Raw genomic sequence first — 24,080 nt, 5'->3', positions numbered from 1 at the left:
ATTATTAGATAATATATTATTCTTTACATCAAAAAAAGAATGAGACTTCTTCAAGTTTACAGTCACGCATATCGATAAGAACGAGGTTGATTTGACTGTGCTTTTCTTGTTGTTGATTGGTTGTGGTATTCTCTAATTTAAAGGTCTTCCAACATCGATTTATAGTGTACTATTTTTGATTTTGTTTCTCTAAATGCAACATACATGTGAAAAAAAATGTTAACTGGTACATAGATTGGAAACATTATTTCTATATAAATTTTTTAGTGAACCTTTTCAATCTCTTCTGATTGAGCTCATTCTGATTTTACATAAGTACAAACAAACAACTGTATTGTTTGCTTTATATTTGCAACATATTATTTTTATATTTTCTTAAAATTTCATTATATTTTGCTAGTATTTAGTAAAATTATATCTAAAACATATTTAAACTTATAAAACATGTTTATATACACCAAATAATAAAATTAAATAATATAAAAGTCAAAATTTCGAAAATTTAATTAAACTAATAAAATAGCTTAATCCAAATATTACTAACTTATAGAGTTTTTACTGCATAGTTTTCTACTATCGCAAACTAATTAAATTTTACTCTCAATTTGCAGTAATCAATGATAAATTTCTTATATGGTTAAATACCAATAGAACTGGGAATCTTTCCATTTGTCCAAATGTAAGAAAATAAGTAATTTGGTACAAATACCAGTAAAACTGTTTTATCTCCATTTCAGTTGCAGTAAGACTAAAATAATCACTATCAATTATTAGATAATATTATTCTTTACATAAAAAATAGCATGTAAATTAAACTGTGTATAAATATTAAACAATGTACAGTTGATGCTGAGCGTAGGAAAGCTCATGAAGAGTGTAGGTCACACTCGAGCTCAGTAATCAAGAGTTCCATCATCTTTTTATACATTGGCATGTAATGATCATTGATCATTGTTCTCGATAGCCTCATCTTTCTGTACAATTCTCTTGGCGTCTCGTATAATCTCACACGCTCCACCGTTGCCGTCCTTGTCCCCACCACCATTGCCTCATCATGCTCTGTTTCAGATTCTGTCTCTGTCACTGACACTATGTGCATTATCTTACCCGGCGGGTAGAACCGCTGGCTCTCTATAAAGTCAGACGAAGATGCTGAACCCGGACTCTGGTTCTGTCCGTTGGAGGAGTCACTGCCTCCTGTAATGACAGTCTCTTCCTCTGTTATCTCCTTTGCTGCCGCTGCTTCTTCTTCCATAGCTCCGCTGGCTCTTTCCTTCTCCTGTCGAGTCAGCTCTTTGTCCAGTTCGTCCCATAACTCACCTTCTGTCACGTCTTCTTCTACTGAAGATGTTTCAGTGATCACTTGGTCGATTGAGATCAACGGCTCTTCTTCTTCTTCTGGTTCAGAGTCGCTGCTGCTTGAAGAACAATGCTCTGTTCTCTTGTGAGCCTTTCGGTCTATCACTAAGGTTTGAGCCAGTAGAGCTTCTGTGCTTCTTCTTTCGGGAATTATAGCAGAGGCTTCGGGCAAGTCTGTGACTTTAGAGTTAAGCTGAGAGCTGATCGCTCTACGTCGTGGTCCCATGCAAGACCATGATGAGAGAGAAGAACGAGTCTGCACTACGGCTTGCGCAACGTCCTGTGCACGCTTTAGCATGACCTGAAACAAATTTCCCACCATCAATCATCACCATGACAAACAAACAAAAACAATTCAACGAAACTATAAGCATACACCCATTCACTCATAAATCCGCAACCACTCGCTCAGGAGATTGGTAGTATGAACAACAGATTTTTTTTACCTGAGTGCCGCTTGAGACAGGGCGCAGAATCGCCCCAGCACCAGCCACTTTTGCTTTCGCACTGGCTATAGACGGCAAACGTGATCCTATAGCTGTTGCAGACCGATAAACAACACTAAGGACCCTGGTGTGCTCAACCTGATCACGCAGGTCATTTGACCATGAGGACGAGGTTACCTGCCAACATTCCAGAAAAGGGGATCTTATTTGTATGAAATTGGGTGTACACTAATACTTTACCAGAAAATTCAAATCAGGGCTAGCAAAAACTCAGACTTGTATCAATATACCAAGGTTAGTCATTTATTATCAGGACTATACAATATGATGGTGGACTGAAATGAAACATGCGATACTAGCATCACATAAAGGCGAAGCATGTCTTTGCTCAAGAAAAAAAAAAAAAAGGCAAAGCATGTCACGTACCTCAGAACGAAGGTCATCTACTGAAGCAGCAGAGAATGTAGGGACGAGATCAGATCCATTGATAATAGTAGTAATGAAATGCTTGCCTGACTCTGCTAGATCCCAAGTCATGCAAGCAGCTGCAAGTTATTCAAATAAAAATACATAAAAGGAGACGATAACATAACATAAACGACAAGAAAATGCCACCAATGATCATAAATTGGATGTACCTGGTGCAAAAGTGAAACAAGTAGCCGAGGCAAACTCTTTTTGCTCCCTAAGAATATAGGTTAAAAGTGCAGCTGTCCCGCCCCCAAGAGAATGACCTACAATCTGAAATAAAAATATGCTCCTTAGAAACGACCAATGCAGTAGAAAAAGGTCTTATCAACAGTAAAATTCTCAAGCCAAAATGCATATCATTTGAAAAGTATCAATTATCTTAAAAGAATATGTGAGAATCAGTTAACTCTGATGTTTGTGCATTTTACCATCTGCATTTTGCCTAGGTAATCGACACCTATAGGTATCTTAATCTACAGAACGCAATAGTATGTGAATCCAAATAGTATCGCTAAAAACAGAGCATTACCTGAACCTTGTAACTAGGATTCTCATCAAGGGCCTTGATGAGGCAAGGAACACTAAGTTTAGCAATCCAACGAGCTGCAGCAACCATTCCGCAATGTGCATAACCTAAGACTAAGTTGCTTAGACCACCATCATGCAACACTGAATGATGGAAAGGGACCACCGCACCAGTTGCTGCTGTAAGTGTATCTTTAATGCTATGAGTTCCGCGAATCAGTAGCAGGAAACATTTTGAATTGGTATCACGTATGATCGTGAAGGCAGGCTGCAAAATCTGCAGGTTTAATAAACAATTGATCATGGCTCCGGAAATAAACTCAAAAAGTAAAAAAAAAAATGTCAACCAGACAAAAACAATTGGCACTGATCTCTTTTCATGCTTCCCCTTGATTTTAATTTCCATTTTGACCAGCATGATAGTCATTATATCAAAAATAAAATAAAAATTCAGCTAATAAAACTCTTCCTAGCAACTAAGTCCAACGTTATATACTGAAGACCAATCATTATGAGGAAGATATATTGTTATCTCCCAAAAACACACATTCATAAGAGAAGGTATCCAAAAAGCATGAAAATAACGGTAAAAGACGGTATAAATTAAACAAGCTAATCATCACGAGTAACAATAGCAAGAAGGGAGGGAAAGAAACAAATAGAGATGACATACCCCAGCTTTAGGCTTCTGAAGAAGGACATCTTCATGAGAATAACCAGCAGTCTCGAGAAACACAGGAAACGGCTTCTTGGAGAAAAGCATACAGAGTGTCAAAAACCTCAGTAACTCCGTCAACTCAATAATAATCTCTCCTCCTTTTAACTCTACACAATTACTTCCCGCATATACACTCGCACTCGAAAAATTCCCCTGAAACAAAGAAAAACAAAAACATGCAAAGCAATCAAAATGTCACTTCCAATGTCTCTCTAGAAAAGAAACAAACTTTGCACTGTAAACAATCAATCAACCAACCAACCAATCAAGCGAGCTTTGCTCAATTATGAAATTGAAGCTGGTGAGAGATGAGAAGGTGCAAACCTGCCTACGCATCAAGTAGTTAATACCGAAAGCGAGATCGGCGATGGGCCACTTCCCCAGCGTCTCCGAATACGTAAACCGCAGCGTCTCGGAGAGAGTCGAGATAGTCTCGAGCCAAGTCGCCGGAGCTTGAGCCGGCCTCCTCACGATCCTCCTCCTCCCGGATCTCCCCGATTTGCCAAGCTCAGATTCGTCTTCCCCGTCTCGAGCCCACACGATCCGCCTTCCCAGCAGATACAGAACCACCACCGCTCCCGTGGCGGTCACCATTGCCCCCGCCGCCATCTCTGATCACGAAAATTTCCGAATCCAATTTCACTCCTTCGCAGAGATTCAAGAGATTGTTATTATAACCCTTTGTAACGGAAGATTGTTCAATAGGAATCCATCAATGATGCATGAATCGAAGCTCCGATTTGGGGGACATTCATGGAACGTTTTGCGCAGAGAAGAAGGAGAAAGCGAGAGAGAGGATCGTTATTACTTTTTTTTTTCTCGAAGGTCGAAATTACGTAAAAGGTTATGAACACGTCAGCAACTTAGTTGGGTGCGTCAGGGGTGTTTTCGTCATTAGCAACGTACGTGGATTTCTTGGTGATGAGTAGGTAATCCATTTAAGGTTAAGTCCAAAGGATATTAAAGAGAGGGAGAAGAGAAGGCACGTTTGGAATTTTAGATTTGTTTGGTTGCATCTGCTTCAAAGCATTCCAATTCAGATTATCACTCTAATCAGGTTTAGATACTAATTAATCATATCATTCTCTGAACTTTAAGCTTCACAAACCCCATTATATATAATCCCATTAGTGGTGGTGGATGGACACAATTGCTTTTGAGTATAAAACTATGTTTCTTTTCTTGTCTTGTGTATTAGTATAATTAGGGGAAGCCGATCATAGACTTGCAAGACCACGAGCTCTAAACAAAAAAATGGCTGAAAAATAATTATAGATTTGGAAGAGCATTTTTGGGTAGACTGTGGCTAGTTAAATTGATTGTTTTATTGATGGCCGGAACTTGTGCTTTCTTTGTTATAGATTTGATTGTTTCAAGAGAGGAGAATCAGTCAATTTACATCTCAATTCTCAAAATACTATTAAGAATTAATAAAATATTGAAATTTCATTAAAATTAATTATGAAAATAACATTATATTACTGAACATGTTTCCAAATAATATACAATTAAACATGTTCTCAAACAATCTAAAGAAAAACATTAAGAACTTAATCATTAAACGAAAATTTAAAAACATATACATACTTTATTTAAATAATAGATGCTTTAGATTTTATTTTTGTTTTTGAAAATTAATACATTTTAATTAAGTAAAACATAACAAAATAAAAGCAAGTAGACAAGTTTTATTGGTAAAACTAAAGAATAATTAACAAAAATATATTTATAGTTTTTAATATGTATATTATATAATTAAATTTTGTAAGAAAAATTGTTTCTCATTTTAAAAGTGAGAGTCAAAATCTAATATTTTGTCAAAAAATAACATAATTACCTTCATAATTTATTTTGATGTCAATTTTTGATTAGTCATTGAATCACCAAAATCTTTATTATTTTTCAAACAATATTGGTTAGATATCGTAAATAAATAATATTTTTAATTATTTACATAAATAAATAATACATTACTAATTATTAATGAAAATAATTTCTAACAACTAACAAAACCCATCAATCTCCAACAACTTAATACTCAAAGATCTTATTCTTAAAAACAAAAATCTTAAAACCCTAACACACATCCTTTATTATTCAAACTGCTCCTTGATAGAGAAGATAAGAAGACAACGAGTTACTCACACAACAAAGACTCCGCTTACCATCCATCCCCGCAACTACTTGCTCATTCTCATCATCGCCGGCCTGAAGAATGTCGACAAACCGTATTATCCGCGGCGAGAATCGGTTCTACAACCCTCCCCCGACCAGGAAACTGCAACAGGAGCGCGAGAAGAAGAGACTCGAGCAAGAGGCACAAGAGAATAAGACCAAGGCCGAGGCCAAGGAGATGCTCGATCGACAGAAGAAGGAACCTTTACCCGCTCCCGACGAGTGCTCCACACCCAATACTTGCCTATGGTAATACTTGAAATCGACGACTTGGGTTTTATCCAGATACAAATCAGAGTGTTTGTATTGACTAATGATCGTTTCTTTGGGAACGTATTGTGATTCTTTAAAACTGTAGTAAGACTCACAAAGTTTGATGCTTTATTTAAGAACATTTGATTAAGATGCTGTTGTGGTTTCTGTTTTGTTTTATATTCAGACAAGCACCAAGGGTTGGAGAACCCGTGGACCGGAGTTCTGTCCTTACTTCTTGCTGAATGATTTGTGGGATTTGTTCGAGGAGTGGAGTGCTTAAGGTTAAGTCCAAAGGATATAAAGAGAGGAGAAGGCACGTTTGGAATTTAGATTTTTTTTTTTTTGCTAAACCCCATTAGTGGTTTAGATTTATTTTTTTAGGCACGTTTGGAATTTAGATTTGTTGCATCTGCTTAAAGCATTCCAATTCAGATTATCACTCTAATCAGGTTTAGATACTAATGAATCATTCTCTGAACTTTAAGCTTCACAAACCCCATTATATATAATCCCATTGGTGGTGGTAGATGGACACGATTGCTTTCGAGTATAAACTGTTTATTTTCTTGTGTTGTTGTTTATTATAGTTAGAGCCGATCATAGACTTGCAAGACCACTAGCTCTAAACAAAAAAAAATTGGTTGAAAATATAACTATGATTTGGAAGGCATTTTTGTGTAGACTGTGGCTAGTTAAATACTCTCATTTTATTGATGGCCGGAACTTGTGCTTTCTTGTTACAAATTGATTGTTTCAAGAGAGCCCTTGTTTTAATTAGAGAACTAGATTCTGACCCGCCCTTTCAAAGGGCGGATATGTTTTCGTTTTAATTTTTTGAAAATTTTAATTTTTATATTTGTGTTTTTACAATCATATTTGTATTTAATATTAATTTAATTATTTTAATTTTTGGTAATTATATTAATATATCAAATTGTATAATTATACACTTGTGTCATATGCATTTTAAAATTTTTTTTTAAAGTTTGTAACAAATTATATTTTTTTATTAGTTATCTAACATAATTTGTCAAGAATATTCGTATCTAAAAAATCTGATTCTGAATCGACGAAAATCAAAGTCTCATATTCTATTAGACTTGGCCATTTATACTCGAATCGTTTTAAAGTGTTATACCTGAAAACCAAAATCAAACCCAACCCAATCCGCACCGAAAGCCGAACAAAATTTTGAAAAATGTAAGAAAAAATTAATTTATTCTGTTAAATCTATATATATATATATATATATATATATATATATATATGTGTGTAAATTGATTAATATGGTTTTCATTAAAGTAATTAACTTTAAGTAAAATTAAATTAATAAATATTTTTAATCGAGTAACCTATTTAAAGCCTCTTAAACTAAGTGAGTTTATAAATATTTAACATCATGTTGAATATGACAATGACAAAAAAGAAGATGACAAAAAAAAACATAACTTGCTTTGTTAAGTGATAAACTTAGTGTTTGTGTAAAAAATTTAAATTTGAATAAATTTTTCATAAATCTTTTGAATGAGCCTATATATTTTAATATCCAAAACAATTATATTATATTGATAATTTTATTTAATAAACATTTATATAATTTATGTTTTGTTGTATTATACATTTATATAATTTTGCAAAATATTATCACAATTTTGATTGAAATTGATCAGAGCGAGTATTCAGCTATATGCTAACATAAGACTCGTGTAAAACAACCAATGATAATAATAATGACGCTATTTCCTGTTTAAAAAGTTTCAACAACACTATAAAACAATCAACTCATTCTTGTTACATGAATGAATCTTTGAACCATCATCATAGATAATCTGAGAGCCTTCACAGATACTGTGACATTTCTTCCATTGTTCATTGTGTTCCAATCTCAAAGATACTGCCTTGCTGAAGTACAGATTACCTCAGTTGCATACTGAATCAGTGATCCATGATAGATCACCCAGAAGAAGTAAAACCATGGAAGTACATCATCCTTCTAGTTCCTGCAGTCTTTCTAGGATCGTCTTCACACTTCAATCGTCTAAAAAAATGAATACACACCAATCAGATATTGCAGATTACTCAAATTCAAAACATACTCCATTGTCATTATACGACAGAAAACAGGGTAGCCAAACACAAAAGACTAAAGCATGTGTCTTTTATAATGCAAGTTAATTCTTACGACAGATTTATATCTACAGCAAACGTTTACTTCAAGAAACACCAGTTCGGTTTGCTAATAAACTCACATGAAATCTCAAGATACTTTAATTTAATAAAAGAAGAAGTATATGCTGGTGTAAATGTATCCCTTTACAGATATTAGTACCTGAGACAACACCAATCCGCCGCTCAGCGCAAGTCTTCCAAGAAATTGTTGCAGACAAAAGATTATATCAGGTTGAAGGTGACTCCTTTACTTTAAATACAAACAAAATATACAATTTCAGTTAGGATATTCAAAGCTTATGCATTTGGTAAACGAAGAATCCCCATCTCTGCCACAACTTTTATTTTCTTCTGAAACAAATAAGAGTCTAAATCATGTTCACCATCAACTCAAAACAGGGACGCCACAACAATCTGATACTTTGGATAGGATAATCCTAACCTGATTTTTGTAGCCATTTGCTCTCTCGTGACAGGGGAGAAGAGAGGAGAGTTTGACAGATGAAGCCGGATTTTGAATCTGAAATTGTGAATTCATGGTATCACCAGATCTTAGGCCTGGCCAGGAGTATCATCGGAGGCTATGAATCGACTAATCGAGGAGATAAAAACCTCTTGGATATTAGGTTATAGAAAAGAAAACGTTGTGTTCAAAAAAAAAAAAAACGTCTCTGACCAAAAAAAAAAAAAAAAAGAGAACGCTGGATTGTTGGTTCATTTTTCGTTTCCTCTTTTACCCTTAATGAAATTTTGTTTTGTAGGTAAATCTGATGGCACAAAAAGTAATATTCCAGGTAAGAATATGGGCAAATCTATAAAAAGGTTCCTGAATTAATAGTATTGATCAGTCAATTTACATCTCAATTCTTAAAATATATTTGTTTGCTTTTAACCAATTAAAACAAAAGTATTAAAACTTGAACATTGTCCTTTCGGATCTCAAATATCTACTTGTGAAATCATCATTTAAAACTTTATACTTGATATAATTAAAAATCATCAAAGAGTCAGAGATGATGTATCTTATTAAAATATAACATCTTGTGAAATTAATTTTTACCATGTGTTCGAAAATACTACTAAGAATTAATAAAAATATTGAAATTTCATTAGAAGTAATTAATAAAATAACATTATATTACTGAACATGTTTCCAAATAATAGTATACAATTAAGCATGTTCTCAAACAATATAAAGAAAAACATTAAGTCCCACTTTTAAGAACTTAATCACTAAATGAATTTTTTATAAAAATATACACACTTTATATTTAAATAATAGATACTTTAGATTTATTTTTGTTTCTGAAAAAAATTATGTTTATAGTATAAATAATACATTTTAAGCAAGTGGGGAAGTTTTATTGTGTAAAACTAAAAAATAATTAGTAAAAAGATATTTATAGTTTTTAATATGCGTAAAATTAAAAATTTAATCTTTTAAATACACTGAGAGTATAACTAATTATCTTGAAGGTTAAATACAACAAAATATTTTTTATCTAATTAAAGTAAATCAAATGAATGGGTTAGCATATTTATATTTCCATCAAAATATTTTTATCTAATTTAAAGTAAATCAAATGAAGGGGTTTTTTGTAACGACAAAGTGATAAACCAGGTTTTAGTATGATTTTTTAACATGATAAAATGTTAAACTAAATTAAGATCATAATCTATAACTAAAAGTGAATCAAAATTATAATTTATAATTAATTTTTTTTAGAGAAGTTGTCTCACATTTTAAAAGAGAGAATCAAAATCTAATAGTTTGTCAAAAATAACATATTACCTTCATATTTTATTTTGATGTCAATATTTTGATTAGTTATTGAATTAACAAAATCTTATTATCTTTCAAACAATATTGGTTAGATATCGTAAAACTGTTCTTCACCACAAAAATTTCCATATTATTTTTTAAATTATTTACATGAATATAATCCATTACTGATTAATGAAAATAATTTCTAAGAACTAAACAAAACCCATCAATCTCCAACTTAATACTCAAAAGATCTTATTCTTAATTCACTCAAAACAAAAATCTTAAAACCCTAACTAACACACATCCCTTTAATTTTGAAACTGCTCTCGATAGAGAAGAGAAAGAAGACAACGAAGGAATACTCACAACAAAGACTCCGCGTACGATCCATCCACGCAACTACTTCCCTCATTTCTCATCATCGCCTGAAGAATGTCGGCAACCCGTAGGATCCGCGGCGAGAATCGGTTCTACAACCCTCCCCCGATCAGGAAACTACAACAGGAGCGCGAGAAGAAGAGACTCGAGCAAGAGAAGGCCAAGGCCAAGGAGATTCTCGATCGACAGAAGGAGGAACCTTCTTTACCCGCTCCCGACGAGTGCTGCTCCACATCCGATTGCTCTGTTCCGGGTCGGGTCGGGTCGAATTTGGGGCGGTTTCTCGATTGCACCACTCCCGTCGTTCAGACCCAGTACTTGCCTATGGTAATACTCGCACCCACGACTTGGGGTTTGTGTTCGTATTGATTAAAGATCGTTTCTTTATTGCCGATTCTTCAAAAAGTTTGATGCTTTTGTTGTGTTTTCGATTTCAGACAAGCACCAAGGGTTGGAGAACACGTGGACCGGACTTCTGTCCTTACTTCTTGCTTAATGATTTGTGGGATTCTTTCGAGGAGTGGAGTGCTTACGGTGTTGGGGTTCCTCTTCTCTTGAATGGGATCGATTCCGTTGTTCAGTACTATGTTCCTTATCTCTCTGGAATCCAGCTTTACGAGGACACATCAAGGACAGCTTGTGTAACTAGGAGGTGAGTCCTTACCATCTTTTTTTGCATGAAAGGTGTTTGTTTTAATGTGTGTGTTGTTTAACAGGAGAGCTGGGGAAGAAAGTGATGGTGATTCTTCGCCTAGAGACATGAGTAGCGACGGAGGAGACATTTCTCGGAACTTGTACAGAGTCTCTTTGGAGGAGGAGAAACCTTGCTTTGGATCTTCCAGTGATGAGAGTGAAGACTCTACTGGTGATCTCGTCTTTGAGTATCTTGAGGCTGCCATGCCATTTGGCCGTGAACCGTTGACTGACAAGGCAAGTTTTAGTATCTTCTGCTTTATAACAATTGATTGGAACATGGTGTTCTGTCTCGTAATCATTCTTAAACTCTTTAAATCTGCAGATATCAAACCTGTCGTCCCAGTTTCCAGCACTCAGAACGTACAGGAGCTGTGATCTATCCCCTTCTAGTTGGGTCTCTGTCGCTTGGTACCCAATCTACCGAATACCATTAGGTCAATCTTTACAAAACCTCGACGCATGCTTCTTAACGTTCCACTCTTTAGCAACACCCTCTCGAGGTAAAGCCATCTTCGCACATACATTCATAAAACGCATTCTTGGAAACGAGCTCATTAATAAAAACAATTCTTATCTAAATTTTGTGTAAAGGTACTACAAGCAGCAATGAGAACGGTCAAAGCTCGATCAAATCGGTTGGACCATCGAAGAAGAAGCTTACGTTGCCCACTTTCGGTCTAGCGTCTTACAAGTTTAAGATGTCGGTGTGGAGTCCAGAGAGCGACGTGGAAGAGAATCAGAGAGTCGTGGCTTTGCTACGAGAAGCTGAAGAGTGGCTGAGGCGGTTGAAGGTTATGTTGCCGGACTTTAGACACTTCCTATCGCATAGTGGTGGTTCGGCTTGGAGATGATGATTACTTTTATTATAAGTCATTTCTAAAATCTGAACTAACTAAAAATAAAAAGAGTGATACTTTTGAAGGGGACGTGAGAGTTTTGTACAGACAGCAATATTACATTTGTTATGTTACTGTGGAGGTTTTTTGTTATGTAATTGATACATATTTGAAAGCGTTTTTTTAGAGAACTTTCTCGGGTTTTTTTTTTTGTTGTGCTGTTGATGACGTTTTAATCTGTACAGTATTTTTACTATATTTATTCTTTATGCTTAAGCATAAAACACTACCAAGAAGCTCTCGTAGCTCAGTTGGTTAGAGCACCCGTTTAGTAAGCGGGAGGTCTTGAGTTCAACTCTCAACGAGAGCATTTCAGTTTGATTTTTTTCTCCTTTTCATGGGTCTAATTACACTATTGCCCCTTCCTTTTGTTTGTATCTATAAGATCCTATTGGTTTTTTTACTAAAGTTACCCTTCTGTTATAAGGAAGTTGCAGGTTTCATTAAGAGTATTTCTGTTATTTTGTATCATTTTCAAGTAATGGGTCTTTTAATTATAAGCCCAAACTTTTTATGTTCCTTTAATTTCACGGTTTTGGGCTATTTGGACCGATTTTAATATTTATCTAAGTTCACATTTTTCATTTGGGTCAAGTTCTAATATTGATATTAACAAATATTTACACATAATTATTATTATTTTTTCTCAATATAATTAAAACTTTCTGAAAATATTTTAATATTGATAATGAAAGACTTAAATTATTAAAAGAATATAATATTAATTTATTCACAAGTTAAATCTGTTAAAAATTATATCTTTCAAAAATTCAGTACATAAAAGTGAAAATTGATTGAAAAATTTTAAAATACAACTTCAAATTTTTGAAAAAAAATCAAGTTCAATTTTAAACATAAATACCCATTTATAAAATAAAAATAAAAATAAAACAATACAATAAAAATAAATGAAAAATATTTCATTTCACAAATTTATTCAAAATTTATAAAAAAAAAAAGAAAAATAAACCCGCGATTTTAAAGCGGAGATCAAATCCTAGTATATAGATTAGATCGACTGTATGTTTCCTTTATTGTAGAGTTGCGTACAATAATTGTCATTCTTTTGAATTTGATAACCACGTACCGACATACGTACAGCCTCCTTTTTTCGGACAGACCATGACAACATCTCCAACGTCAAAATAGTAATATTAATAAACAACAAGTTTGGACGTTTAAAGCGCTCATCTTCATACGGGTTACTTAGTGGACATTATAAAATAATAGTTAGTTTTACATTAGGTAGAAAACCTTTAATGGGTATGTTAAAAATAGTTGAATACTGGTATATTAAAATGAAAAAATAAAGAAGAGGACCGTTATTAATTACTCAAAATTAAGACTTTATAGGAGTTGGAGATCCATAATGCAAAACGTCAATAAAAAGAAAAAGTTGGGTCAGAGATAAGTTTCAATTGGCTTAAAGAGACGACTAGTGGATTCACATGTGAATGTAATGGTTTGAAAAACTCTTATCCACTTACTACCGACACGTTGCATCACGGGGAAGCTCCTCTGCAAATTGACACTGCAACGACTATTTTAATTTTGTGGTCACTAACTTCGAGTTTCCTTAATAACGTCCTTGATAACCGAAAAAAATATAATTGCATCATCTCATCTGTTTCATATTTTGATAGGGGGTGGACAAAATAAGAGTTTACAACTTTTGTATGTGTTAATGCAAATTACAAAGTCGCCTGTTAGAAATTAAATAATAATTTTGTTTCTGTGTTATGCATGGATAGTATAATATAAAATCCTGAGAGTAAGTAACAAGGTTAATTTAACGAAAAATATTCTAAACAATATCTTTGTTGATTACCTTATATAATCCTTTTTGAAAAGCTTTATATATAAAATATAAACATTTGTCCTCCACGAATACAAATTTAATGAAAATGTTTGTCGTCTTCTTATCATTTAATTTACCAAGTTGTATTCCAATATGTTTGGATAATTTATAAAAAAATGTAACTAAATATTTTACATTATGGTATTTGTGGTTAAAGAAAAGGGTTCATGAATGTTGTAGTGGAAAGCAAACTGACGAGGAGATCCACCAATATCACTTACCAAAGTGCGTTGCTGCCACTTTCCCAATACTATTGGACACTGACGTTACACAAATGTGATCACCTAAGTCCTAACCATAAACCATCAGCATGTATCTTAAGATATATGATCCCAACAAAAGTTAGAATAATATCCTATTATACATATTTTCCACCCTTAACTTAGACAACGATCTTTTTTTTCCTTTTTTGATCAGTTTTAGGTGGTATATCGTTTTGCTACTAGTTGTTTTCTTGTGACTGTGTCGATGAATGAGATGAAATATTATACAGCTTTTTAACACGATTAGACAATGTCTAGTGCAAACAACACAAGTTTAAAAGTGCATTATATTTATAATATATTTTATAAAATAAAATTGTTCTCTTATTTATGTTAATCTTGCCGTTAAAAGTGTTTTTTGGTCAATATATATATTATATATATATATATATATATATATATATATATATTCTTAATTTTTTGCAGCACGATTATATATATTCTTAACTTTTTGCAGCACGATTAACAGTTTTCGTGGTTATGCCCATTTTAATATTTTTGTTGACGAAAAATTAACGAGCGCAAACCTATATGCATATACATGGTTGTGTTGTCATTTCTCAAAAAAATATACATGGTTGTGTATACATGTAGTTTTGTTAGGAGATGAGCTGCCCTAATCATATGCTTGAATGTGCGTTGTTGTATTATTATGTGTTGTTTAAATGAAAGCATATATTAAATGCATTTTTCCCATTACTATAATAGATGTAGGTCATAGACTCGCAAGATAGAAGGCATGGCTTATATAATAAGTGTATGATGAAATGGACACAGAACTAAACTTTTCAGAATAGAGTTTGGTAAAGTCTTTCATTCATTCGACCATCATTATTCAGAATATTTTAACATAAATCTACCATTAGATGTTTTAATGTTTTCCAAAGTTTGAGAAATCTGTGTTAAAACATAAGTTTTGAAACTCTTAAAATATTAATATAATTTATGTTTATGTTTGAGAAATTCAATTTGAAGAACTTTTATTATAGATGCTCTCAGTTTTTTTTTTGTTAAAAATAACTGTAGAAAATATTAAACGATGCAAAACAAAATATAGAAAGTAAAAAAAAAATTCCAATAAAGTAACAAGATCAGAGAAGAATGATAATAATAATAATTTCTTAAGGTTGGATTTTATAATATTGAGTTTTCTTTTTTTTTATCGAAAGGATATTTTAATTTTAGTATGAGTAGGTTTATATTTTCATGTACGAGCTGGATCCACACACTAAGGACATGATTAACTCTGGTTTTTTAGCCTGAGTTCTTAACTCATGATTTTACTTTTTTTCTACTTTTTGGTTAAGAGACGACTCTTATATCTTTTATTTAAGAGACGGTTCTTAACTTTTTTAGTTAAAATCTTTTATTTTCTTGGCCGAAGATAAGAACTCTAGTTAAGATACTAAGGTTAATGATGGTCTAAAGGTCTCTAGACCCACTTTTTACTCAATTATTAAAACATTTACAATTCTACTTTATTTTCACTCTAAAATAAAAGTTTAGAGTAAAAGTGCTCCAATAATATTTTATTTCTTACTCTGTAATAAAGAAAAAGATAGATTTACTTCAAATATATAGTAACTTGTTATTTTTTGTTCATCTTTCTATTTTCTTTTTTAAATATAGTATCATTAGAGTAAACTCCAACTCTATTAAAAGTAAACCATTCGAGAATGTCTTATAAGTTTGGTACCCAAAGTCTAAAATAATATGACATCAGCCCCACATATTTCGTTATCTTACTAAAAGAGCCTGTGTAAATATGTTACTTCTAAGCTATCCGGAGTCGACATGATCACCAAGCTTTTCTTTAATATAGAGAGTAACTTTCAGTTCACCAAAAAAAAAAGAGAGTAACTTTCATATTAGTAATTTATGTCTAGTATCAAGTGTTTGATACTTAGATTGTTTTTAAAACAAACTGTGCATGTGTGTTTCATAAGCGTATATATATTATTAAAGAACACAATTAGAAAACTAAAGTATATTCATATCTCCATACTACAAATAATAGTTTCTACAATCTATTTACAATTAAAATGATATTTTAAATTCAGCTATAACTGTTACAAAAAAAAATTTCAGCTATAACTAATAGGTAAAGGATAATCATACAAGATTTTCTATATTTTAGCTTTCAAAAAATAATAATTTCTATAGTAATATGAAAAATAAGAAATACTATATTTTAAAATAAAACTATATTTTACAGTTAACTAAATATTTTGTCAATTTTACAAATAAAATTTTATATAGTTTTCGAAATACTGTTTAGCTAAAATTATATGATTTGTAAGACCATCTCCAATGGTTTACTCTATTTTCTACTTTAAAATAGAGTGACTCTATAATAGAGTTGGAGTTTGCTCCAATGGTACTCTATTATAGAGTAGAAAATATAGTGATGAATAAAAAAAAACAACTTATATTTAGAGTAAATCTATTTTTCATTCTATTATAGTAAAAAATATAGTACCATTGGAGCACTTTTACTCTAAACTTTATTTTATAGTAAAAAATAGAGTGTGATTGGATATTCATTTTTTTGTAGGAAAGGAACGTCCATATCTCTGTATATGGATCCGTAATTTTTAGTATCTGTATCTCGATTCATATATGTCTTCTTGATATCTAGATTTCATATATCCATTTAGATATTTTATTATCCACGAATATTCGCATATGAATCCGTAAAAAATCAAAACATTTTTATATTAAATTATAAAATAATACATAAATTAAATATTTGTATAAATTTATAAAATATGTACTACTATAAAATTAAAATATAATATAATAAGACCAATTTATGTATGAAAATTAATATATCAACTATATTTATCAATAAAATTTAATATATTTAAAAATCTAGATTCGAATCTGTATACTCAAACTTAAAAATTGATTTTTGGTTCCGGTTTTGACGGACATACATTTTACTATCTGAATCTGGACATGACAAACTTTCTATTTTCCTAGCGGATCCAAAACAGATTTCGGATTGGATCCGGATCTTGGACAATAAATCTCAACCTTAATTTTTTATATAGATAAAGACCATAAGTTAATTCTACCACTTTTATTTAATTATTAATGGAAAGACTTGTGAGTGGTTATTGTAAATAATCAACGTGATTTATTTTGATGAAAAACTCTGGAATACAAAGATTTCGCATGGTTTTGGATTTATGCTAATAATTTTTATCAAATGATGTAAAAAAGCAGGTGAAAGTAGGGTTGATAAAAAGTACATGGTCTATATACATCTGGAGAAGAGTTAAAAAGAAAGGGCATCTCTGTACCCACGTATATACCACACGTATATAGACATGTATATAATAAATACTGTATGAACATTTCCATATATTACAGATTTGTTTTATCAAAAAAAAAGTAACCATATATTACAGATTTTAATTTAAAAATTATAGTGTTGGAAAAAGGAAATTTAAAATTATTATCATAACAGAGAGAGCTTGATGCTGAGCTGAGAGACAGAGACTAATGCTTTCTTCTTCTTCTTCTTCTTTTTCAACTCTCACATCTCATCAACTCACCTTCTCACCAGCATAATATAATACTTCCTCTTCCATTTTTTACGGCAAAGTTCTCAAAATTTTGTTACTCTTTATCTTTCGAATCAAAACCATTTTTTTTTGGTTTTGTCTTGGGAATATATTCTCTTCTTTTTTTCAATTTGGGAGGAGGAGGAATGCTAAATCCGGGTGCCGTTGGTGGGTCGTCGAACTCTGACCCGTTTCCGGCGGGTCTACGAGTTCTGGTCGTGGACGATGATCCAACTTGTCTCATGATCTTAGAGAGAATGCTTAGGACTTGTCTTTACAGAGGTTCCATTTTCAAAAATTCTGTTTACTTTTTTACATTTTAATCTCAAAAATATTCAGAGGGTCGTTCTTGAATTGAATTCCTACTCCCAATTTTGCTAAGTTTTATTCGTAATTTTTTTTTGGATTTTTGAATTGACTAAGGCCATATATAGAAGACACAACACAATCTTTGAAATTGACTAGAAACTTTCACCGAAACCACTGTTTGAAATTGACTAGAAATGTTCACCAAGTAACTGTTAGATTCAGAGTATATATAATAATTATATATATACATTGGCTCAGTGCTCTGTTTCAACTCAACTGTGATCTGTTTAATCTTGAAGAGATCCTTCTGATTGATTCTAAGTATTTTGAGATTTAAATGTATTTTATGATACTGTTATATTTTTTTTCATTATTATTTCTTGTCTTTGATATTTGACTAAAGATTTTACTCTGTTTCTGTTTTTTTATCACAGTAACAAAGTGTAACAGAGCAGAGATCGCACTGTCTCTGCTTCGAAAGAACAACAACGGTTTCGATATCGTCATCAGCGACGTACACATGCCTGACATGGACGGCTTCAAGCTCCTCGAACACGTCGGTCTAGAGATGGACTTACCTGTTATCAGTTAAAGTTTTTAACAACCCCCCATAAAACATGTCTTCTTCTCTTCAAGATCCGAAAGTTCTGACATCTTTTTTTTTTTTAAATAATGTTTTAGTGATGTCTGCGGATGAGTCAAAGAGCGTTGTGCTGAAAGGAGTGACTCACGGTGCAGTCGATTACCTGATCAAACCCGTACGCATGGAGGCGCTGAAGAATATATGGCAGCATGTGGTGAGGAAGAAGCGGAACGTATCGGAACATTCTGGAAGTGTCGAAGAGACCGGTGGAGACAGGCAGCAACAGCAGAGGGATGATGGTGATGCTGGTGAAAACAACTCGTCCTCGGGTAATAATGAAGGGAGGAGGAAGCGGAAGGAAGAGGAGCAAGGGGATGATGATAAAGAGGACTCGTCTAGTTTGAAGAAACGACGTGTGGTTTGGTCTGTTGAGTTGCATCAGCAGTTTGTCGCTGCTGTGAACCATCTCGGTGTTGACAGTAAGTTAAAAGAAAACACTTGTTTGGTTATGCATTTGTGTGTTTCTGGTCTAATCTTTGGATTCAATGCAGAAGCTGTTCCTAAGAAGATCTTGGAGATAATGAATGTACCGGGGCTAACGAGAGAAAACGTAGCCAGTCACCTCCAGGTATAAGATATGTGACTGAATAGTATTCCGTGTGTTTCAAAATAATACATGTTTTAGATTTTTCGCACATATTATAAAATATATTCGATTTCAGTATTAAATATATGTTGTTTTGTAATTATATTTTTTTCTATAACTCCAAACCAATAAGAATTCAGGAAAATCAACTTTTTATAAGTTAGAAAAATTCATTATTAGTTGATAGAAACAATTAAAAATACAAAAAATGTATTGTTGGAATAATTTTTTGTTTGTTTGAAAGAGTATTACATTTTTGTAGTTGTCGTTGATGCATGCTAACATCAAGAGTTGGTGACATTGTGGAAATGCAGAAGTATAGGATATATCTAAGAAGGATTGGAGGAGTAACTCAGCAGCAGGGAAGCATGAACCATTCGTTTATGAGTAGTCAAGAACCGAGTTACGGTCCGTCGAATGGGTTTGATCTTCAAGCTTTAGCTGTTGCGGGTCAGCTCCCAGCTCAGAGCCTTGGTCGGCCTTCTTCACTCATTAAACAGGGGATAATGTCAGCTGATCAGAGAAGCACTTTCACCTTCGAAAACTCCTTGAAATCAAGATTCGGAGCTGGACATGGGCAGATGATGATGAACAGTGGTAATAACCAGATGAGTTTGCTTCACGGTGTTCCAACGGGTCACATGCGCTTGCAGCAGCAGCAGCAACAAATGGCTAGTATGCATGTAGCGGATCAGCTAGGGCCATCAATGCAGCAGCAGCAACAATCGATGTTGTCAAGAAGAAGCCTTCTCACTGATGCGTTAGTGGTTAGAAACAGCAGTAGAGTGTTACCAGCTGCTACACAGTCGGTCTTCAACAACAGCTTCCCGGGGATGTCTGTTTCAGACACAAAAGGCGGTTCGTCAGCAGCTGCAGGGTTTGGTAACCCGAGCTACGACAACATATTCAACGACTTTCCACAGCAGCAACAGCACAACAGAGTGAACGAGTGGGATGGGATGGTCTTCAACTCTCATCAGGACAACACAGCATCAGCTCCTTTCTCAACCTCAGAAGCTTACTCTTCGTTTTCCACTCATAAAAGAAAGCGGGAGGCAGAGTTAGTGGTCGATCATGGGCAGAAGAACCAGGTTTACGTGACTGATGGTGGTTCGGTTAGAGTGAAGACAGAGACGGTGACTTGTCCTCCTCCTCAGGAAACAACAATGATGTTTCACGAGGAGTATAATCAAGAAGATCTCATGAGCGCACTTCTCAAGCAGGTTTCATTTCTATACTATTATGACATGATGATGATATGAATATTGTTGTCTTCGTTTGTTATAACTTTTAACTTTATTCTCCGTTTTATGAAATGCAGGAAGGACTTCCATCGATAGATAACGAGTTTGATTTTGAAGGATACTCCTTCGATAATATTCTTGTCTGATCTCACATTTGCTCTTTTAAGAGTAGGCACTTCAAGATTCTCTGTTTCTTCATCGAATGTGTTTTGCATTTAGGGTTCTTGATCGTCTAATTTTACCACAGATTAGCATTGTCTTTTTTTTTTCTTTTTTTCCACAGATTAGCAATGTCTTTTTTTCCACAGATTAGCAATGCCTTTTTTTTTGTTGAGTCTTAGGAACATTTGTGTAAATTTGTTTTACTATGCGTTGTTGCTTCATAATAATAAAAGATAAAGGTCTTTGATCCGGTCAATGAATACATCCACAGAACTCACAAGTCTTGACTTGTTTTTGCTATTTCTGTGCGCTTATACATGTTTTGGAACAAATCAATGAGTGAGAAAGAGTAACAAATTAAATACTATACACGTATACTAGTGCCTACTAATCAGAAACAATACAAAGAGACTTGTAGAGTTTAAACTCTTTTCCGAGGTATGTATTTCAAGCTACGGTCTACACAGTTCAGTGAGGAAATAACTATAGAGGACATCAACCATCTTGACAGACATATAAGGAACATGCTGCTTTTAATCCGAAAGATAATGAACGCAAAATGTGTTGGAAGATTAGACGCATGGTTTGTTTGCTCGCATTGACAAATAGTTTTGTTTTAAATAGTTAAATAAATTCTCATTCTTAAATGAAACAGAACTTTTATATTCGAATTAATTTAAAATGTAACTGAAGTAAGAAGAAAGAAATGCATTCTAACCGGGCTTCGTAACCTGGTGGTAATGGAACCTCGGCTGAGGTGCCCGCCACCCAGCTTCGAAACCCGGCCACAGCGATTTAACATCCTTACTGCTGGGGCGCTGGACCTCTTCGGGGGATATTTGGGAAAGTGGCTGCCCAGACACCAGAGATATCAAAAAAAAAAAAAAAGAAATGCATTCTATAAATTGTTATTTATAAAATTTTAAATCACTAAAAAATTTGTTATGTAGGCATGAAGAATGTTAATAACCTTTGTACTGTGAAGGGTAAACGCAGGCATTTGGTATTCAGATAATTGTTTTGGATTTGTTTTAGAGATTTTGGATTTTGGCTGTTTAAATTTAAGGATTTATTACTATTAAATATTTTTTTATATATTTGTATTGAGACTTGTTTAACAAATTGTGGATTTGGGTATTTTCGGATATAAATTAAATATCCAAATTCTATATATATGTATATTCAAATATATAATATTTATTTCGAATTACTAGAGGAGGCAACCACGCAGATTTTAAATCAAAGTTTATATTTATATTTAAATGCAAATATTTTAAAATAAATTGAGTTTCAGATAAGGAGAATACGTATAAATTCTGGATTGTGTTGTCTCAATCACCGACTCTTTTTATTCACCCAACAAAAAGCCCAATAACAGTCGTGAGCTGTTTCATAGCTGGCCCGTTTCTATATAGGTCACATCGATCGTGTACGAGAGATAAGTGGTGAACAGCTGGAATTAATTTACAGAACTTTGAAAAAAAAAACAAATGTTTCAAATTCACATTGGTCCCTTTCTGAATCATTAGAGAAACGAAGAAAAACAAAACCATAATTTATCTCCTCAAAATCGTAATTAGCATATTTCAACACTACTAAAAGTCTAAAGCTAAAAACATATAATAGTTGTAAAGAAAACGACACAAGATTGAAATCTTGACTAATTATACTACTACTAGAGTGAAAACGATTAATTTAATTAATTAGTAAGTAGCATAACATTAGCTTTAGCCTTCAGACAGGATTACACATAAAAATTCATCATTTCTTTATTTGCCCTAATCTCTTCTCCTAAACCATTCCGACCAAAAAAAAGGAGTTGAGACAAAAAAAAAGCTCAACCACAAGAAAGAGCCATGAGAAGCACTGCTGCTCGTTCCTCTTCACCCAGCTTCATCCATACCCTCTTCTTCTCCACCACCGATCTCTTCATCACCGGCACTTTAAATCCCAAATCCAAAAATCTACCACCCCTTTTCACACTCTTCTTGTCATTACAATCCTCACTCTCCGTCTTCTTGATCTTGTTCTTGACGCTTCCTGAATCGCCTTTTCCGTTTTTGACGGTCTGATTGTCGGGAGCGAGACAGCTATCGTTACTTTTGTTGTTCTTCATCTTATTATCCTCTTGTTTAATCCCAAGAGCTGCTTGTCTCTTCTTCCTGCTCTTGATCCCACACGCATTGCACAATGACTACAAAAAAAACAAAACTTTGATCAGACACAAATAGAAACAGATCAAACAAGCTATGTTCTTTATCTCTATGATCAAACACTAATTAAAGCAAAACACACTTGCAAGCAGACCTAAAGAACACCAGATCAAACCCACATTTAGACTAGATCTACTTAAAAAAAAAAACAGGAAACCTAACAAATCACTAAGATAATGATCTTACTTTAGGACCAGCAGGGCCACCACGCCAGAGAGGAGTCTTGTTAGTTCCGCAATCAACGCAAGTCTTTTTAGTATCGCCTCCTCCTCCTCCTCCACTTCCGCTACTGCTACAGTTCCCGTTCTCGACATCCGAAGAGTCTCCCGCCGATTCGAGCTTCGTCGTCTTACTTTCTTCCGTCATTGACATCTACCAAGCCAAAACCAAGCAGACAGGTTTAAGTTCAAGAAACGTGATCGAAGTAAGAAAGGATCAAACGATCAAATAAAGCTTACATTGATCTACTTGGAGCTTAAGCTGAAGGTATCAACCAGAAGCAGAAACGATTGAGATGGTGGAGATGAATCAGAAAGCCCTGCTTGTGAAGCAGAGTGTGTGTGATGATGATAAGTGAGAGAGAGAGAGTGTAGAGACGGCGGAGAGGAGTAACGGATAAATAAACGGAGATGGTTTTTATAGTAACGGAGGAGGCGGGGACAATAAAAACCCTAGATTTCCTTCTTTTAATTACTATTTCACCCTCGAGCGGGGGGTTTTATTACCGTTGAGCCACCCGCCGAAAATAAACAAACAAGAAAACTGAAAATAAATGAGAGGGAAAATTAGTAAAATTTATAACTTGTAATCACCACCTCTAATTAATGAACTAACAAACAAAAATAAAAGCATTCTTGTGGAAACAAAGGGTTTTTTGGTATTTCAAATTTACAGTTTTGTTTCGATTTGTATGCCACGTTAGATTTGCCAACTGCCAAACTGGGTTTAGTTAGAGATACCCGCATTTTTTAGTCTTTTTTCGACACATTTTTATTGTCTGTCTTTTACACACATTATGTTTCAAAAGATAAAGTTAAGAGAAAAAACCGTCACTGAATTTGGTTTGTAAAACAACTAACATCCAATAATACGATGGTTTATCATTTTCAGTTTCTTTTTCTCATTAATCATTTTTATTTATCTGTTAGGTATGTTTTTCTTTTTCTCCTACCAAGCTTTAATAACATCGATTTAATCAGTTTGATAAAAACATTAAGAGATTTTTTTTAAAAATATTAAACCCTGCTTGAAGGTTGACGACAAGCATTAATAACATCGATTAACGGAGACAAGTCGAATAGTATAAAAACATTATATAGAGAGATGGGCGTGCATATGCAGACAAAACTAGCCCAAAATGACTTGGACCGCACTGGC

At 33.6% G+C, this 24,080-nt stretch overlaps 4 protein-coding genes, 1 long non-coding RNA gene and 1 other non-coding gene across 7 annotated transcripts; 3 read left to right on the top strand and 3 right to left on the bottom strand.

Moving 5' to 3' along the window:
• Positions 1 to 743: 743 nt before the first annotated feature.
• On the bottom strand, positions 744 to 4,310 carry LOC108848369 (uncharacterized). Its single transcript, XM_018621715.2, has 7 exons — positions 3,844 to 4,310; positions 3,475 to 3,672; positions 2,806 to 3,078; positions 2,444 to 2,546; positions 2,232 to 2,350; positions 1,806 to 1,982; positions 744 to 1,660 (listed from the first exon to the last, which is right to left on the bottom strand). Exons 1-7 carry the CDS (start codon positions 4,126 to 4,128, stop codon positions 866 to 868), a joined length of 1,950 nt encoding a protein of 649 aa, XP_018477217.1. The 5' UTR covers positions 4,129 to 4,310; the 3' UTR covers positions 744 to 865.
• Positions 4,311 to 7,654: 3,344 nt separating this feature from the next.
• LOC130511002 (uncharacterized) lies at positions 7,655 to 8,769 on the bottom strand. Its single transcript, XR_008944785.1, has 3 exons — positions 8,561 to 8,769; positions 8,279 to 8,368; positions 7,655 to 7,987 (listed from the first exon to the last, which is right to left on the bottom strand). It is a non-coding gene; the product is annotated as an uncharacterized LOC130511002 (long non-coding RNA).
• Positions 8,770 to 10,141: 1,372 nt separating this feature from the next.
• Positions 10,142 to 11,977, top strand: LOC108849730 (uncharacterized). The gene is made up of 5 exons (XM_018623331.2): positions 10,142 to 10,591; positions 10,702 to 10,916; positions 10,981 to 11,194; positions 11,283 to 11,460; positions 11,552 to 11,977. The coding sequence occupies exons 1-5, from the start codon at positions 10,319 to 10,321 to the stop codon at positions 11,809 to 11,811; spliced, it is 1,140 nt and encodes a 379-aa protein (XP_018478833.1). The 5' UTR covers positions 10,142 to 10,318; the 3' UTR covers positions 11,812 to 11,977.
• A 115-nt stretch (positions 11,978 to 12,092) lies between these two features.
• On the top strand, positions 12,093 to 12,166 carry TRNAT-AGU (transfer RNA threonine (anticodon AGU)). Its single transcript has one exon. It is a non-coding gene; the product is annotated as a tRNA-Thr (tRNA).
• Positions 12,167 to 17,438: 5,272 nt separating this feature from the next.
• Positions 17,439 to 20,732, top strand: LOC108849753 (two-component response regulator ARR2). Of its 2 annotated transcripts, XM_018623354.2 has the most exons (7): positions 17,439 to 17,828; positions 18,290 to 18,442; positions 18,537 to 18,917; positions 18,990 to 19,066; positions 19,399 to 19,492; positions 19,526 to 20,307; positions 20,406 to 20,732. In XM_018623354.2, exons 1-7 carry the CDS (start codon positions 17,693 to 17,695, stop codon positions 20,472 to 20,474), a joined length of 1,692 nt encoding a protein of 563 aa, XP_018478856.1. In that variant the 5' UTR covers positions 17,439 to 17,692; the 3' UTR covers positions 20,475 to 20,732. The 2 variants fall into 2 exon arrangements, with proteins under 2 accessions (XP_018478856.1, XP_018478855.1); XM_018623353.2 differs by having other exon boundaries at positions 19,399 to 20,307.
• Positions 20,733 to 22,166: 1,434 nt separating this feature from the next.
• LOC108854636 (GATA transcription factor 17) lies at positions 22,167 to 23,324 on the bottom strand. The gene is made up of 3 exons (XM_018628241.2): positions 23,162 to 23,324; positions 22,890 to 23,075; positions 22,167 to 22,684 (listed from the first exon to the last, which is right to left on the bottom strand). Exons 2-3 carry the CDS (start codon positions 23,073 to 23,075, stop codon positions 22,328 to 22,330), a joined length of 543 nt encoding a protein of 180 aa, XP_018483743.1. The 5' UTR covers positions 23,162 to 23,324; the 3' UTR covers positions 22,167 to 22,327.
• Positions 23,325 to 24,080: the final 756 nt, after the last annotated feature.

Source organism: Raphanus sativus, chromosome 4, assembly GCF_000801105.2.
Source record: "Raphanus sativus cultivar WK10039 chromosome 4, ASM80110v3, whole genome shotgun sequence".
NCBI classification, from domain to species: domain Eukaryota; kingdom Viridiplantae; phylum Streptophyta; class Magnoliopsida; order Brassicales; family Brassicaceae; genus Raphanus; species Raphanus sativus.
The sequence above is the reverse complement of the archived record's forward strand: the minus strand, read 5'-3'. Positions and strand labels throughout refer to the sequence as shown.

Bases quoted from the DNA above. Each gene is read 5' to 3' on its own strand.
- LOC108848369 (XM_018621715.2), bottom strand. From the start codon at position 4,128: ATGGCGGCGGGGGCAATGGTGACCGCCACGGGAGCGGTGGTGGTTCTG. The intron at 3,673-3,843 runs GTTTGCACCTTC...TCTTTGTTTCAG, and splicing joins ACTACTTGATGCGTAGGCAG to GGGAATTTTTCGAGTGCGAG. The intron at 2,547-2,805 runs GTAATGCTCTGT...TTTTTATTTCAG, and splicing joins ATCCTAGTTACAAGGTTCAG to ATTGTAGGTCATTCTCTTGG.
- LOC108849753 (XM_018623353.2), top strand. From the start codon at position 17,693: ATGCTAAATCCGGGTGCCGTTGGTGGGTCGTCGAACTCTGACCCGTTT. The intron at 17,829-18,289 runs GTTCCATTTTCA...TTTTTATCACAG, and splicing joins TAGGACTTGTCTTTACAGAG to TAACAAAGTGTAACAGAGCA. The intron at 20,308-20,405 runs GTTTCATTTCTA...TATGAAATGCAG, and splicing joins TGAGCGCACTTCTCAAGCAG to GAAGGACTTCCATCGATAGA.
- LOC108849730 (XM_018623331.2), top strand. From the start codon at position 10,319: ATGTCGGCAACCCGTAGGATCCGCGGCGAGAATCGGTTCTACAACCCT. The intron at 10,917-10,980 runs GTGAGTCCTTAC...GTTGTTTAACAG, and splicing joins ACAGCTTGTGTAACTAGGAG to GAGAGCTGGGGAAGAAAGTG. The intron at 11,461-11,551 runs GTAAAGCCATCT...TTTTGTGTAAAG, and splicing joins TTTAGCAACACCCTCTCGAG to GTACTACAAGCAGCAATGAG.
- LOC108854636 (XM_018628241.2), bottom strand. From the start codon at position 23,075: ATGTCAATGACGGAAGAAAGTAAGACGACGAAGCTCGAATCGGCGGGA. The intron at 22,685-22,889 runs GTAAGATCATTA...TTTTTTTTGTAG, and splicing joins GTGGCCCTGCTGGTCCTAAA to TCATTGTGCAATGCGTGTGG.